At 40.6% G+C, this 15742-nt stretch overlaps 1 protein-coding gene across 1 annotated transcript in view; it reads left to right on the top strand.

The window, feature by feature from the left end:
- The window catches only part of LOC139664587 (CCR4-NOT transcription complex subunit 3-like), a 38270-nt gene that overhangs the window by 9698 nt on the left and 12830 nt on the right, over positions 1-15742 (top strand). Inside the window, exons 3-10 of the mRNA XM_071543478.1 lie at positions 685-752; positions 2661-2735; positions 4964-5053; positions 8993-9121; positions 10968-11063; positions 12949-13077; positions 13626-13716; positions 14623-14756. Coding sequence (XP_071399579.1) covers positions 685-752; positions 2661-2735; positions 4964-5053; positions 8993-9121; positions 10968-11063; positions 12949-13077; positions 13626-13716; positions 14623-14756 — 812 coding nt within the window. The remainder of the gene's footprint in view (positions 1-684; positions 753-2660; positions 2736-4963; positions 5054-8992; positions 9122-10967; positions 11064-12948; positions 13078-13625; positions 13717-14622; positions 14757-15742) is intronic.

Here is a 15742-nt window from a genome sequence, read left to right as displayed (position 1 = left end):
TAGTTCTCTAATTCATAATGTTTTGATTTATAATGTTTAGCGAGTCGAGACAAACTCTATTAGAAGTGGAATTTGATGGAATTCAATTTCTGTTTCTTGTCATTCCGATTCAACTCACATTCTGCCTCCTTACAGCTGGCTGACATTCACATTCACATTCCAGCTCCAGGAATTTAATTGCAATTTACCATGCATTCCTATCCAATTCATGAATGGCACCAACCCGTCTCTCCCTGTCTCTCCCTCCTTCCCATCTCTCCCCGTCTCTCCCCGTCTCTCCTCATCACCCTATTCTCTTAGTCTCTCCCCCCTCCCGCTCTGACCGCTCCACCCTCCTCATGTTCATGTTCAGGTTGCAGTTTTAACCAGGTTTCAGGGAGGCGGTGACACACTTAATGCCTCTCACTTACAAGCGTGTGTAGCTTTTACGGCATGCATCTTTCATGAGCTGCCAGCCACAGTTTGTAAATGCAGTGCTGTTTTGCGGTAGTCATGCGTGTGTGTGTGTGTGTGTGTGTGTGCGTGTGTGTGTGTGCAGAGGACGGGGGCAGCCCAGGAGTTCTGACATGCCATTATTATATTGTATATTATTATTCCAGTGATGTGATTGGCTGTGTAGGAGCTCTATGCTTCATCGTCTCTCTCTAAACCTCAGCGTTTTTCTGCCCTCCTCTTCTCCCCCAGGTGAAATAGATCGATGTCTGAAAAAAGTAGCGGAGGGAGTGGAACAGTTTGAAGACATTTGGCAAAAGGTAAGGAAGGACCACACTGTCGTGCCGGCACACAGCATTGTAATGTCATTTGTGAATCAGATGTGGTCTGGGTGGGAAATACACATAATAATCATTGTAAATTTGGGCTGTGGACAGTATGTTTGTCTACCTTACCAGCCACTTTGGAAAGTAATAAACGAACATTTATTAGGGCTGAACAATTAATCAAAATTTTATCGAAATCGCAATATGGCCTACTGCAATTGTCAAATCGCAGGAGGCGCAATATTTGTTAAAGGCGAAATGTGTGTCAAAATACCATTTTAAATTAAATATTGTGGTGCTGCAGAGATGTCCTGGCCTACACATCATATTCTACAGACTTAAGAAAACATCTTTGTTTGGTACAGATCCCCGCAAAAATCACACCATAATCATTTTAATACGTTTTTCAATGAAAATGAGAATACTGATGTAAAAATTATCATTCCCTCTAATATCGCAAATCATATCGCAATTGCAATATCAGTCAAAATAATCGTAATTAAGATATTTTTTCAAAATCGTTCAGCCCTACTAAAAATCTAGTTTGCTGGTTAGAGAAGTGAAAAAAAATTAAAGTTTCCTGCCTTGTGCTGGTTGCCCATGACCTTTTTTCTAATATACTTTAATTGGAAGAATTAAATTTCCAGTTGCATGTACCATATATCATTTGTTCATATCTGTGCTAGGCTATATATTTTTGCACAAAAATGAATAGAGAAAACATAATAGAAGGATAAATGCACATAAGGAAACAAAGAATTAAAAAAAAAAAATCATTGAATTAATAGTTTATGTTCTACCTTCATCTGCCCAAACATATCTATATCTTCTTATATGCCATTTATTTAGCCTTTTTTTAGTTCACCTCATGTCGAATCCATTTACTCCGGCTTCTTTGGTATTCTTCTGACTCTGACAGGCAGATATAGCCCGAGACCTAAGTGAGTTTCTTCAGCAGCGATCACTTTTTCCTGCCTTCACACTGCACACTCAGCTCAGTATTTTCCTTTGCCCCCAGGCTAAGAATTGGGCCAAAGATAGTTTAGTCCTTTTTTCTGCTTCTCTACCTCTGTCGTAAACTCTGTAGAGCCGGGACTAACGGCTGCCGCAGTTATTGTAAGGTTAAGTACTTCTACTCCTACAACATATACCGCTAACAATATGAAATCGGTAGTAAACTGAGTGTGCAGCGCTTATCAAAGCAGCGCCTGGCCTTGAGCTAGCAGCAGCGCACAAAGCCCTTCAGATGAAAGACTTGAGTCCAGGATGAGGCCTAATCCACGTCTGTGAATGCGGGCCTTTGATTCTGCTAGTTGGGAAGATGATGAGCTTTGATTTGTTATGCTGATAAAAAGGCAACCTGTTGTTGCCTCTTTTGTTGCCAAAGATCCCAGTTGTTCTGTTTTTTTTCTGCATTATATCCTGTACTCTTTGTGTCGCCACGGTTGCATCGCTAGATTTTAAAGAGTTTGGCTCCAAAGTGAGGTTTACATAACCACACAAATGTTTATAATCCATTTTAATTGCTTATAGTTTTTTTGCTTATTTTTTTAATTGCTGCATTTTTTATTTTGTACTTATATTATCTTTTTTCCTTGTTGAATCCTATTACTTGTGCTGCTGCAGCGACCTAATTTCCCCACGGAGATCAATAAATATTCGTCTCATTTTAGATTTGATTGATAGCACAAAGTTAAATCAAATTATAGTACTTTGAAAGCATAGCAGGTAACCCAAGTCCTTGGTTCACATAACACTTTTACAGACTGCATTCTGATTATTCAGAACTGAGATGTTGAATGATGAACTCCAGGTAAAGATGTTTTTCCCTAAATGGATATAATGTTTTGGAACAGAACCGGTCTCCTGTTTGACTCTGCCTGTGTTTCAATCTCCCCGCAGCTTCACAATGCAGCCAACGCGAACCAGAAGGAGAAGTATGAAGCAGACCTCAAGAAAGAGATTAAAAAGCTACAGGTCAGTACAGAGAGGCGGAGCAGGCTGGGAGTTAAAACCCCATGAAGGTCGGCTGGGGCTTGAATCCTCCCAGGGCCCGAAAACTGTCTCCCTCTCCATTTGTAACTCAGTCCATTCATGAATCATTCATTTGAAGCCGTCAGATAGAAGCCATATCAGTCCATTTAGAAATGATTTGTACAGCTTTCAGTTGTCCAGTTAATCTAAATCATTTGGAGTGTGAATGTTGAACACAATACTTGAAAGTCACAATGAAACAGCATTTTGAGAGCATCTTGCTTCCTTAATGTGATGTATTTCCAGTTGATACAGGAAATTTGGGGTGGGACATAACGCGGGGAGGGATCATTCAAAAGTGTAAACCAATGGGAGAACGGTTACGGAGAGAAAGGCAGTTTTATTTGATTAATCTGTGATGGTTTTACTGGTTTGAGTTTTTATTTACGCCGCCTGGTACACAATGAAGTCACTACTAAAGATTTTTTTCCAGGAAGTAAAAGTAATGAGATTTTGGTATATAAATGCAATAAAATAAGATGTTATTCTTTGTTTTTTCCATAAAATGCCAACTATGTGTATGGTATGATAGTTAGAATGAGCTAAAAAGGCAAAAAAAGTAATTTTTAGGCTCTTTTAGCGAGTCTCCAAACTGCAACCCATAACCCATGCTGATGTCAGTAAATGAGGACACTGGGGAGGCATCCACAGAAAATGTAAACACACCAAGCATGGCATGTGTCGGCAAGACAAGATGTATGTACATGTAAATATCTTGTAAATATCTATCTTGTGTATACAGTTGTTTGTATCTTTAAGCGAACGTGTTTTGCATCGGATTTTGCATTTCAAGCCCCGGTGACGTCGCCCAAAGTCCCTGAGGCCAGATGGCGAGATTCAACCACTGGATCCCTACCAGATCTAGGGCCGTTTCTCTGTAGCTGTAACATTAAACTATTAAGATGAAGAGATTTGAAAACGTCACTCATCTCAAAACCAAAATCTACACCTGCGGTCTCCAGTCATGAGCCGTGGAAGTCCGAGAGTCTGCAGGTTTTCGTTCCAGTCAAACACTACTTCACTACTCCAGGTGATTTCACTGATTAGCACACCTTCAACCAATCAGTGAAATCACCTGAGCTGAAATCCAAGAACTCCCGAGTCGACACTTGTGTCCTTGTGCAGAAAATTCTTCCCAAGTTTTGTAAGAGAGAACGGATCTTCTCATGAAAGTAAGAACAGAGAAGCTTCCTTGCAGTTTGAGATGGACTGTGTGAATGTGATTAATTAAGACACACAGCTGTTAATTTTCCCCAGCTGTTTCAACCGGCTCTGTACTGTAGACTACAGTCCTGCTCAGACGTAATGCGTCTTTCTTGCAATGAATCTTGGGGCTTTCAATTAGTTCTCGTCGGTCAAGTCACCAGCCGATGGATCCTCGACTGGCGAGGATCTTTAGCCGTCTTCCATCCCTTCGTTCTTTTGTTTTGGAATCGGTTCATCGCTTCGGCGGTTAGATATTACGTGAAAAACGCTTCATAAGAACGCACAAAAAATGCATATTAAGAAAGAGCTTTGCTGTAGTGTTTGGTTGGAAAGGAAACCCGCAGGCTCTCGGCCGTCCGCGGCACACGGTTCGAGACCGCTGATCTAGACTGCGGCTCTTTGTCTGAAGGATCGAAGTCACAAGACTGGAATAGTTTTTCTCCTCCTCAGAGAAAACCTATCCGCACGGCCGCACGGCAATCAGCGAGCGAGCGAGATCAAGAGCGATTAGACCGCGGCCCGTCTCATTTAACTGCCCCGCTGAAGTCTGATGCTGTTGCCTTTTGGGGCCCTGAAACGCCGCGATAAGACAGTGTTTGTTTACTGATGTGAAAGTGGTTTAACCCGCCCACAGGTAGGGGTGTGTGTGTGTGTGTGTGTGTGTGTGTGTGTGTGTGTGTGTCTACGTGCCAGTATGCATGTTTGCATTCAGAATATTAAATATCATAGCGGTCAGCCAAAAGCGGCGTGTGCGTGCATCTTAGTGGTTACCATGAGGACCAAACTCAAAGCCAAGTCTCCGTCCATGACTGCACAAGGCGAGTCTCTGCAAGTTGTATATAGTTCACTTATGTCTCTCTCTCTCTCTCTCTCTTTCTCTCTCTGTCTTTATCCCCTCTCTCTCTCTCTCTCTCTCCCTCCCCTACTCCGTTTCTCTCCTTTTTCTTCTACTTCTGGTCCCCCAGCGTCTCCGAGACCAGATCAAGACGTGGGTGGCATCCAACGAGATCAAAGACAAACGGCAGCTAGTAGAGAACCGCAAACTCATAGAAACGGTAAGTGGGAACCGCGGAGGGAGGGAGGGAGAGAGAGAGAGGGAGAGAGAGAGAGGGAGAGAGAGAGAGAGAGAGAGAGAGAGAGAGAGAGAGAGGCAGAGGTAGGACACAGCGCACCAGGTTCATTATAACACTCCCTCTAGTCCCCATGTTTACTCTGGGGGGTTGCGGAGTCAGTTTTGAACGCTGGAAAGTCTTGAAATGTATGAAAAAAAATTTGTTGATTATATCCAGGAAGAAAGATGTCAGGAAAAGTGTCTAAGAAAACTTTTATGTAGCTATGTAGACCCACATATTGTGATATTTGTTGTGGTGAAGAAAAAGAGTGATGTGGCCTAGCTGAAGCTGTGAATCTCAAGTTTACTGTACTTCATATCAAATACTGACCGAAATCCTCAAATCCAGCCATGAAATGAAGGTTTTGGAAAAATGTTTGTAATGTAAAATGTGTTAGGAACCCTGTTTTATATTTCATATAAACATCAAGCTTAATCTGACTGTGACTATGTCGAGTTATATTTACATTTTAGAGCGTTTAGCTGATGCTTTTACCCAGAAGGACTTGGGGTTCACTGTCTCTCTCAAAGACGCTTTGCTGGGACACATTAGCTGAAGGAGGGATCGTAACCTTTCCTTTTTCTCAAACCACAAAGCCACTGTTAGGAGTTACAGTGGGTTAAGAAAGTTACAGAAAACCTTTATCTACAAGTCAAACCCGTCAAGAACGTACATGAATCTACGTACATGAATCCTAGGGCTGGGCGATATTTCAATATTATCGTTTATCGTCTTTCAGTGGAATCATATCGTGATGATATGAAGATATTTTGATATCGTGACACACATTTCTGCTGTCTGAATTGAGGATGACAAGCAAATTTTACTTAAAAACTCTCATAAAATTAAGTATGGTAGGAATATTCAAATAATATTCCTACCATACATCACACCTAACATTACCATTTGGTTCAATGAGATGAACATTAATTTGATTATTTAACGTGATTTTGCATACATGAACCATATCGTGATATATATTGATATTGAGAAAAATCCTTATGATTGTCATGATATTGATTTCAACCATATCGCCCAGCCCTAATGAGTCCTACGCATTGTGTCTTTAAAATGGGACAGAATCAGAGGCATTGTAAGTGTCGTATAAAGTATAGCGTCTGCGAGCATCACCTACAGAACTGCATCAACAGAAAGTCCAAGCTCCGCCCACACTGTTTGATTGACAGGTGATCTCTGGGAAGTGCAGTGCAGAAACACCACAGCAATGAGCGCTGAGCACCCAAGATGTCGCCAAGATTAAAAAAACAAACAAAAAAAAACGGATTTCACAGATTACCACTTTGAACAAAGAAGTACACCCAATACATGCTCATTATGGCAATCTTCATAGAGAGCAGGGAAGTGGCGAATCGGTCTGATATCCAGCCACCTGCTCTCCAGCGTCTTTTCCCATCAGGCTCTCTGATCTCCACAAGTTTGGTTTTATCCCAAGCTGCTCTTCAAGTTTCGCCGTGGTTTCGCCGGTTGACCTGAAATTATACGTTTCACTCGCAAGAGGACGAGCGCCGCAGGAAGAGAGAGAGAGAGAGAGAGACGGGTCGGGTTCGGTCAGAAACATCTTCGAAAAAAACCAAGAGGGCCAAGGCGCAGAGAGATATGCAAACAAAATGCATCAGTCTTGGAAAATATGTTTTTACGGTTTAAAGCTGCAATAAGGAAGGAGTTTTTCCTGTCTCATAGCACAAAATGACCATATTATATCTGCAGGGGGTTGATAGGGATGTTGATCAGTACCAATTAATCAACGATTACTTCACCAGCAGCTGAGATTTCTGGCTTTCAAAACTCACTTTCTGACCCGTAATCTGTTTTGGAACAAAAACTCCCCACTATTGGAGTTTTAAGACTCTCCTTCTCCTCTACCTCTACTCTACTCTATTTTACTCTACTCTACCTGCATAAGTACCATCAATACTCTTCACACTCTGCCCTTTCTCTCATCCAGCCTAGTCACTCCATGACAATAGATTAGATTAAATTAAATTAGAAAAAGTTTCAGTGCTTTGTTGTCATCGACCCTCAGGTGACATGCACATATTAAGATGGAGTACATACTAGAAAGTGCGTAGAATATAACACATACTGTACATCTTGTGTAAAATTAAGCAGTTTACTTCCTCAGTAGCCAGTACAACCAGCCCTCACTTGACAGCTCTTTCAGTGATATTTCATTAACTGTTGTTTCCCAAACCGTGAGTCTCTAGGAACTGAACAATTAATCTGAAAATATTGAGAATGAATTGCTTAAGAGACGAGGCGTCCAAAATGGATTTCAGAACACAGTGTTTTGATCCATGAGTCAAAACCTTTCATCAGACTCAAACCCAATCCTGCACACTGACATCTATTTCTTTTTTTTTTTTTTTAAACATAATTACTTTCCTTTAAACAATTTTTAAGTTCTGAAAAAAAACATTATGAGAAGAAAAAACTTGACGTGACGATATGAGTCGCAGTTTAAATAATCACAGTTAGATTTTTTTTGTCACCATCTTTCAGCCCAACTAGGAAGCATTTAGTGTGAATCATCAAGGCCGTGATTTTATCTCTGTGTCGTTAAAAGACCAACAATTTAATCAGCCGCTGCTTTTTACTCTGAAGTAAATGGCATTGAAATGTAAGTGGGGCCGCCGACTCGACCGTGACCGACTCGCTGAACAGAGATCAGCCGCTGAAGTCGCTGCTGTGGATCCTGTGCAGCGGAGAGAGGCGGATGATGACTCTGTGAGCCCGTAACCTTCAGTAACAAACAATATGAAGTCCTGAGCTATTTCTGTTCTGCTGAGTGGGCCTTAATGGAGCCAGTAGAGCAAGGCGGCCATTTATTATTCCTTACTCCTCGTATTTTACAGCTTTGTAACTCCGCTAAGTGAAATGCTGTGTGATTAGTATTATTTTTATTCAAGACCCCGATGCAAAGAAAGACAGTATTGGATCTGATTCAGATGCCTTCAACTACAAAATGTTTTACACGACTTCCTGGGGAGTATAGGCTTTTGACATTTTGAAATTCTTAATTATATGGTCAGAAAAAAACACTTTTTTGATCCATGCCATTTAATACAGAACCTTATTCTGTGTTAATACGGCTGGCAAACCATCACTGTGCCGAACCATATCATCGCTAGCTGTCCATAGGTCGGACATAAAATAATGCTGTAATATGATTGGCTGCTAAATAGGGGTATAACGATACACTCAGCTCACGGTACGGTTCGGTACGATACACGGTGCAGGCTTCACGGTTCGATACAATGACGATATTTTTAACAAAGTTTAAATGGAAACAAATTATGACTGTAGAAGAATCTTTCTTTATTGCTTAGACATAAAATGTCAAAAAAACAATATTTTCAACTTGAAGTTTAACCTTTTCCTACAGTTTCTTTTATAATGGTTTCTTTCTTTGTTATATATTTTTCAGTGCAAAAAGCAAATAATGAAATCTGTTGAATAAAATAAATCAGCTTTTAACAGCGGATGCTTGTCTAAATGAAACATATTGTAAATTAAAATAAAATGTCTAAACAAGGATGTCCTCTTTACAATTAAGTGCAAATGTCTGAACATGGTTGATATCGCGAACCATTTTTCATCTCTCTTTTTCAACCCTTCATCGTCACGTTTTTGGATCGCGAAAGTTCGTCCCACGATATATCGATACACCCCTACTGCTGAAGTGTGAAGCTGTCCAAAACTTCAGCGACTGTGGTCAAAATCGGCTGATGTTTCTCTCAGCTCTTGGAAAATAAAAAGAACTGGTTTCTTGACTCTGTAAGATACAGCTTGTCGTCGTTCATAAACGTGATCTGTCTCTCTCTCTCTCTTTCTCTCTCTTTCTGTTTATCCGTCTGCCTGCAGCAAATGGAGCGGTTCAAGATCGTGGAAAGAGAAACGAAGACCAAGGCGTACTCTAAAGAAGGGCTGGGCCTGGCGCAGAAGGTGGACCCGGCCCAGAGGGAGAAGGAGGAGGTCGGCACCTGGCTGACGGTGAGCGCCTCCCTCATTAAACGGTGTTGTGTGTCAATGCCAGTCAGGGGTTTATGACAAGAAGATGGATATTGGTGTCTGATGCTCTGCTGAAGCGCCATTGAGAAAGACACCAAACATTGGTATTCACTTCATAGTCTGTACGATATTGGTACAAGTATGATTCTGTTACCAGCTGATCTCAACTTTCTCCTAGGGCTGAACAATTAATCAAAATTTTATCGAAATCGCTATAAACTGCAATTTTCAAATCGCAGGAGGCGCAATATTTGTTAAAGGTGAAATGTGTGTCAAAATACCATTTTAAATGAAATATTGTGGTGCTGCAGAGATGTCCTGGCCTACACATCATATTCTACAGACTTAAGAAAACATCTTTGTTTGGTACAGATCCCCGCAAAAATCACACCATAATCATTTTAATACGTTTTTCAATGAATTCGAGAATAATGATGTAAAAAATTATCATTCCCTCTAATATCGCAAATCATATCGCAATATCAGTCAAAATAATCGCAATTAGATATTTTTTCAAATCGTTCAGCCCTACTTTCTCCTATATTCATGTATCCTCTATGTTCATGAAGAAAGTGTGGATTAAGACCGCAGTCTGAATAAGAAATTCTCATGTGAAGCTGCATTTTCTGATTCCCTTAACCTTAATATGGTCAGTCGGAGTAAGCAGAATCCCATTAAGACATGTGGAGGATTCTGATTTTGGTCGCATTATTATCCTGTTAATCACACTTTTGCTCCGCAGCATGTAAACAGGAATATGAATGGAATAGTTCTATAAGCAACACATGGAAACAACTTAATGGGAATATTGCTTTAATATAGTCGGATTATTGCTGCCCATGTAAAAGTCAAACATCCATGAGGGCGTTTTCTAGTATTTCTGCAGAACTTAATAAGATTGTAATAGAGAGTAAATCTTCCACCTGCTCTCTTGACCCTGTCCCCACTACATTTTTTAAGAGGGTTTTCAATAGTGTTTTGTCCACATTTGGACTGTGGGGTCCTAAGTAACTACAGGCCCATATCAAACCTTCCTTTTTTTAAGTAAGGTACTTAAAAAAGTGGTTTCTAACCAAATTAACAACTTTTTAAATGATGTAAATATCAGATCAAGAGTAGAATCAGGAAAGACAGGGGAAAAGAAAATTAAAGGAAAACATATGGATTCACTCACATGTGCATCTAAAAGTGTGAGTATTTGTTGTGTTCTTTTATCTTTCTATTTTACTTGATTTGTTTCTTTTAATGCAATGCTTTTGCTTGTTCTTTTATATGAATTTTATCTTTTTATCTGTCTTTTATCCGCCTTCTATTGATGTAAAGCACTTTGAGCTGCATGTTGTGTATGAAAGGTGCTATACAAATAAAGGTTATTATTATTATTATTATGTAAGAGAACTCTTACATGGACTCTACTTTGGAGAACTCTACTTTGATTCAGTCAAATTTCTCCAGAAGCGTGAAGGAGGACGAGGCCCTGGGGCTCAGAAATATCTTTTCTCACGAGGAAGTATGATTTTAAGATCGGTTTTAGCGATGGGCACTGTTACAAAAACTGGAACTGAAAGCGAGACAAACGTGGAACCAAAACCAAAATTATCCCCCCCCCCGGTGCAAAAAATATTACACAACACAAAATAACAGTTTCAACACAAAACCACTGTGATTTTAACCAGCGGTCACTAATGTTAATATATGCAGCTGTTTCTAAGTTTCTGTGCTGCACGGTCAAATTGTTGTGGCTGCTGTTAATCACTGGAGGCTGTAAGCACTAAGAGCGTCCCGGCTCTCTTGTTAATCATGTGTTTTTATTCCTCTCTTCCCCCAGAACACGATAGACACGCTGAACATGCAGGTGGACCAGTTTGAAAGCGAGGTGGAGTCTCTATCGGTCCAGACGCGGAAAAAGAAAGGAGACAAGGAGGTTAGTCAGTCTCCTGCTCCCTTCCCTTCTCTTCTCTTCTCATCACCCGTCCCTCCGTTATTTTCTCCTCTCCTCTCTCTTCTCCTCGCTCTAGTTTCTTTCCCCTCTGTTATTTTTTCTCTCACTCGTCCGTTCGCTAATCCCTCGATACGTGACATGGACCGGTTGGTCAGTTGGCCCTCAGCCACATTTTCCCTCACTATCTGTCCTCTCCTCTCTCTCTCTCTCTCTCTCTCTCTCTCTCTCTCTCTCTCTCTCTCTCTCTCTCTCTCTCTCTCTCTCTCTCTCTCTCTCGCTTATCTCTCCTCTTCCTCTCTGGTGGAGGTCAGATGGTGAGTCGTTCTTCTGCCGCTCCATTCATCTTCTGTCTCTTCTGCCCCGACGAGGACAGGCTGCAGACCTCTCTCTCTCTCTTTCTCTCTCTCTCTCTCTCTCTCTCTCTCTCTCTCCTCTCTCTCTCTCTCTCTCTCTCTCTCTCTCTCTCTCTCTTCTCTCTCTCTCTCTCTCTCTCTCTCTCTCTCTCTCTCTCACCCTTACAGTCCTCTCCAGTGGCCTTATTTATAAAAATGTCCTTGACGACACATTGCAGTCATTTCAAAGAACACGATAAAAAGCGAGTTCTACCTGTGGTATTTATACCTCATACCCACAATGCCACATTTTTGTTTTTGTTTCGATGTACCACAGAAAATACGTGTTGTTTTCATCACTTCCTCAGATTCAGTCGTGAGCACAGCGTTTTTGCACTTGTCTCATATTTCTATGAAGCATTATTTTGGTTGGTAAAATTGTTCGTTATAGGTAAATTTTTTTTTAGTTTGCCAGCCCTCAGCAGGTGAGCCAAAAAGTTAATTTGGGACTCTGGTTCGAAAGATTTGCACCAACAGAAGAAAAATGGCTATTTTGCACAGAGGCTTTTGAGGTTTTTCTGTTTACCAAGACTGTTTCACCCTGTAGAGAGAGGATGAACTACTGCCCAATGACACATTTTAACTGACTCAAGGCTTTTTTATTTATTTGCTTTTTTCTTCCATGCTTACTTTTCGACACAGATAGTTAGGGTTAAGTAATAGGTTGGTAATGACGGTAACCATCATGATAAGTCCAGGACCACGTTTCTTAGCAGAAACACAGCAAGAAATGTAGTTAATGCCTGAGCTCCTGTGCTAAAGCTCCTTGGCCTTTTGGCCTAGAGTCCAAACAGGGAAGTTTTGTGAGTAAGAATATTTTTTATTAAAGATTCTGCACATTAGGATCAGTGAGACAAAAAAACACAGAGAAGAGAAACGAGACTCCTGCTGCCTTTACATGCTGTTTTACTTATTTAGTTACGTACTTTCTTAAATACTTAATTTTGGACACGTGTCTTCACTTTACGAGTTCAAATTTATCCCACGCCGCCTATATATACACTCAGCACAGTAGCTCCTTTATGGTTCTGACAGCATTACCCATGCTGCTAATGTAAAGTACTGAGAATAGACGTATGAATATGTTCCACTCTGCTGCCTTCACCAGTGCAGCAACCTGCAGGTCTTAAGTGTTTCAAAAACCAGGTTTACAGTCTCATCAGTTCAGCCAGTGATCCACAGATTTACATGCGTGTTCTCTTCCTGTTCTCATGCGTGTGCGTCCAATTAAATGAATAAATAAAATGTGCAAAGAAAGTTAAATTTCCCAGCAGGTTTTACAGACTGTTTTTTCAGGGAGGAACCTCAGGGAGAGCGACATCCACCGGCCCGAGATCTTAGCAATATCTGAAAACAATAAGAAAAGAGTTAAAAAAACAAACAAAACAATGTTAACTTTGACCCCCGACCCTTCTCTCACTGTCTTTACCCTCCCCATCCATCCCTCCTTCCCGCTCCCCCTGACTCTCCCTCAGAAGCAGGACCGCATCGAGGAGCTGAAGAGGTTCATCGAGAAGCATCGGTACCACATCCGGATGCTGGAGACGATACTGAGGATGCTGGACAACGACTCGGTGCAGGTGGACTCCATCAGGAAGATCAAGGTTCGATCAGGACTTCGTAAAACACATTTCAGGGTGTCATGTGTTCTTGCGTCTAAATGTCCCATTTGTTTTTAATGGGGAGGGTTTTCACAATGCTACAACTTCATATTAATGTTTAAATTCTGTGGCAATTTATTATACTTTACACATTTTCACTTCTATTGTTTAGGCTGTACACCATTTATATATGCGTTTTATATTGTAGAATGTTTCATAATAAAAGAAAAGAAAAGGAAATGCACTGTCACATGGCAAAACTGCTTGGTTATCTGTGGGAAATCAGTTACTGAGAAAATCATTTTTATTTATATCTATTGATATTAATCAATAGATGATTGAAGACCAATGATTGTTTTGGATATACGAGGCTCCATCAGGATGGTGACAATATGAAGGGTGGGAAAATAATTCTGCGCACTGCAAATAAAAGTTTGACAATATGAAGGATTCCATTCCAAAATGCTATATCTTATGTAAATGTACTGTGTAAATTATTGTACAGAATACTTTTATTTATTCATATTTCCAAATGTTTTTGTGTTACACAGGACGATGTGGAGTACTATCTCGACTCGTCGCAGGATCCGGACTTTGAGGAGAACGAGTTTCTCTACGACGACCTGGACCTGGAGGACATCCGTAAGTCTGGACAGAGAGAGAGAGCTGCTCCATCATATATATATTTGCATATATGTGAATCTACCAAAAAATATACAAGGTCACATAAATTTTGGATTTTGGATAAAGAACCGTCTCCAGACATCATCATCCGCCATCGTTTTGGTCTCGGCCACTATCGGATGATGAACCGACTTTTTCCTGCCTCTCAAACATTTTTCAAATATAACATTTTTCTCCATTTAAGGGATTACACCAGTGTATAGTATGTAATGGTACTCAAACTTCAATGTTATTGATTAGTCAGAATCCTAATTTTATTTATATAGCACCATTCAGACACAAGGCAATTCAAAGTGCTTTACAAGGGCATAGAAACACATTGAAAATAGGACATTAAAATTGCATTTAAAAGACAATAAAAACAAAAACAAGCAAATAAATAGTTAAAGATTAAAAATGAGTTACGTATTTAATTTATTGGAAAGCCGCAGTAAACAATAATGTTTTAAGCCCTGATTTAAAGGAGCTGACAGTCCTCAGGTATTCAGGAAGCTTGTTCCACAGGTGGAGAGCATAGATGGTTTTGATCCTGGGAACACTGAGTAAACCTGTCCCAGATGAATGAATTGGATGTTGAAGGGATTAGCACAGAGATGCTGCCCATAGATGTACATCTCTGTTCATCTTCAAGAAACTCCTGAAGCTGTTTATTTTCCTGTTTTGGTCTTGAATAGGACTTGATTTGATCTCAGTCTTGACTTGGTCTGGACTCTCTTTGGACCTGGTCTTGGTATTGACTTGGACTTGACTAAGCCGGTCTTGACTACAGTCCTGACAGCCCCTAACAGTGTCAGTGTTAACGCTGTCTGTATTCACCACGGGTCTCCTCTGTTTTCCCTCCCTCTGTCTCCTCGCCCCCTGCAGCTCAGTCTCTGGTCGCCACCTCTCCGCCGGGACACTCCCACCTGGAGGATGAGATCTTCCAGAACTCCAGCAGCACGCCCACCTCCACCACCTCGTCCTCGCCCATCCCCCCCTCGCCTGCCACTTGCACTACGGTAAGAAAACTTTGATCTACCACTACTTTACAACTTCTTACCTTTCTTGGCAGCCTTTTTTTCCAGGGTCTCACCGTCCTACCTCCTCTTTTCCAATTGACATCCTTTGCATTTTTGAAATTACAGAATGTTTTAGGAGTGGTTTTGTCGGTTCTATGGTTGTGAAACTTATGGAGGATCTTAATAAAAAATTGTGAAAATGAGAAACCCAAATTTGGAGTCGCAAGATTCTCATCCGGCTGCAAAGACGTAAAAAGAATACTGCATGCAGCCTTTTCTGCATCTCATCCTTGTCTCTCCTGTCACTCTCTCCCATCCTGCTCGTCTCTCTTGTGTTTGCAATCTGATAATAAGTAGAAATTAGGGCTGAACAATTAATCGAAATTTTATCGAAATCGCAATATGGCCTACTGCAATTTTCAAATCGCAGGAGGCGCAATATTTGTTAAAGGCTAAATGTGTGTCAAAATAACATTTTAAATGAAATATTGTGGTGCTGCAGAGATGTCCTGGCCTACACATCATATTCTACAGACTTAAGAAAACATCTTTGTTTGGTACAGATCCCCGCAAAAATCACACCATAATCATTTTAATACGTTTTTCAATGAAAATGAGAATAATGATGTAAAAATTATCATTCCCTCTAATATCGCAAATCATATCGCAATTGCAATATCAGTCAAAATAATCGGAATTAGATATTTTTTCAAAATCGTTCACCCCTAGTAGAAATGCCTTAAAAATACATTATAAAAATGAATAAAGAACTTTAAACCTACCCGCTTTGCTTTGCTTTGCCTCTCTGCCATTGCACAAAAACTCTGCCAGGTTCTTTTCTCTTTACCTAGCACTTCTCTGTAATACATGAACAGGCCTTGACCCTTGAATTCCTGGTAATGGTTATAATAATGTAATAGTGGCAATCTAGGAAATTAAGTCTATTCTATTGCTGCGCTCACTTCACGCCGCATCAGTTAAATGTC

Source organism: Centroberyx affinis, unplaced genomic scaffold, assembly GCF_046629955.1.
Source record: "Centroberyx affinis isolate AG114_WGS23_722 - 3 ecotype Tasmania unplaced genomic scaffold, CSIRO-AGI_Caff_v1 ptg000238l_1, whole genome shotgun sequence".
Classification (NCBI taxonomy): domain Eukaryota; kingdom Metazoa; phylum Chordata; class Actinopteri; order Beryciformes; family Berycidae; genus Centroberyx; species Centroberyx affinis.
This window is presented reverse-complemented; position numbering and strand designations above follow the sequence as displayed.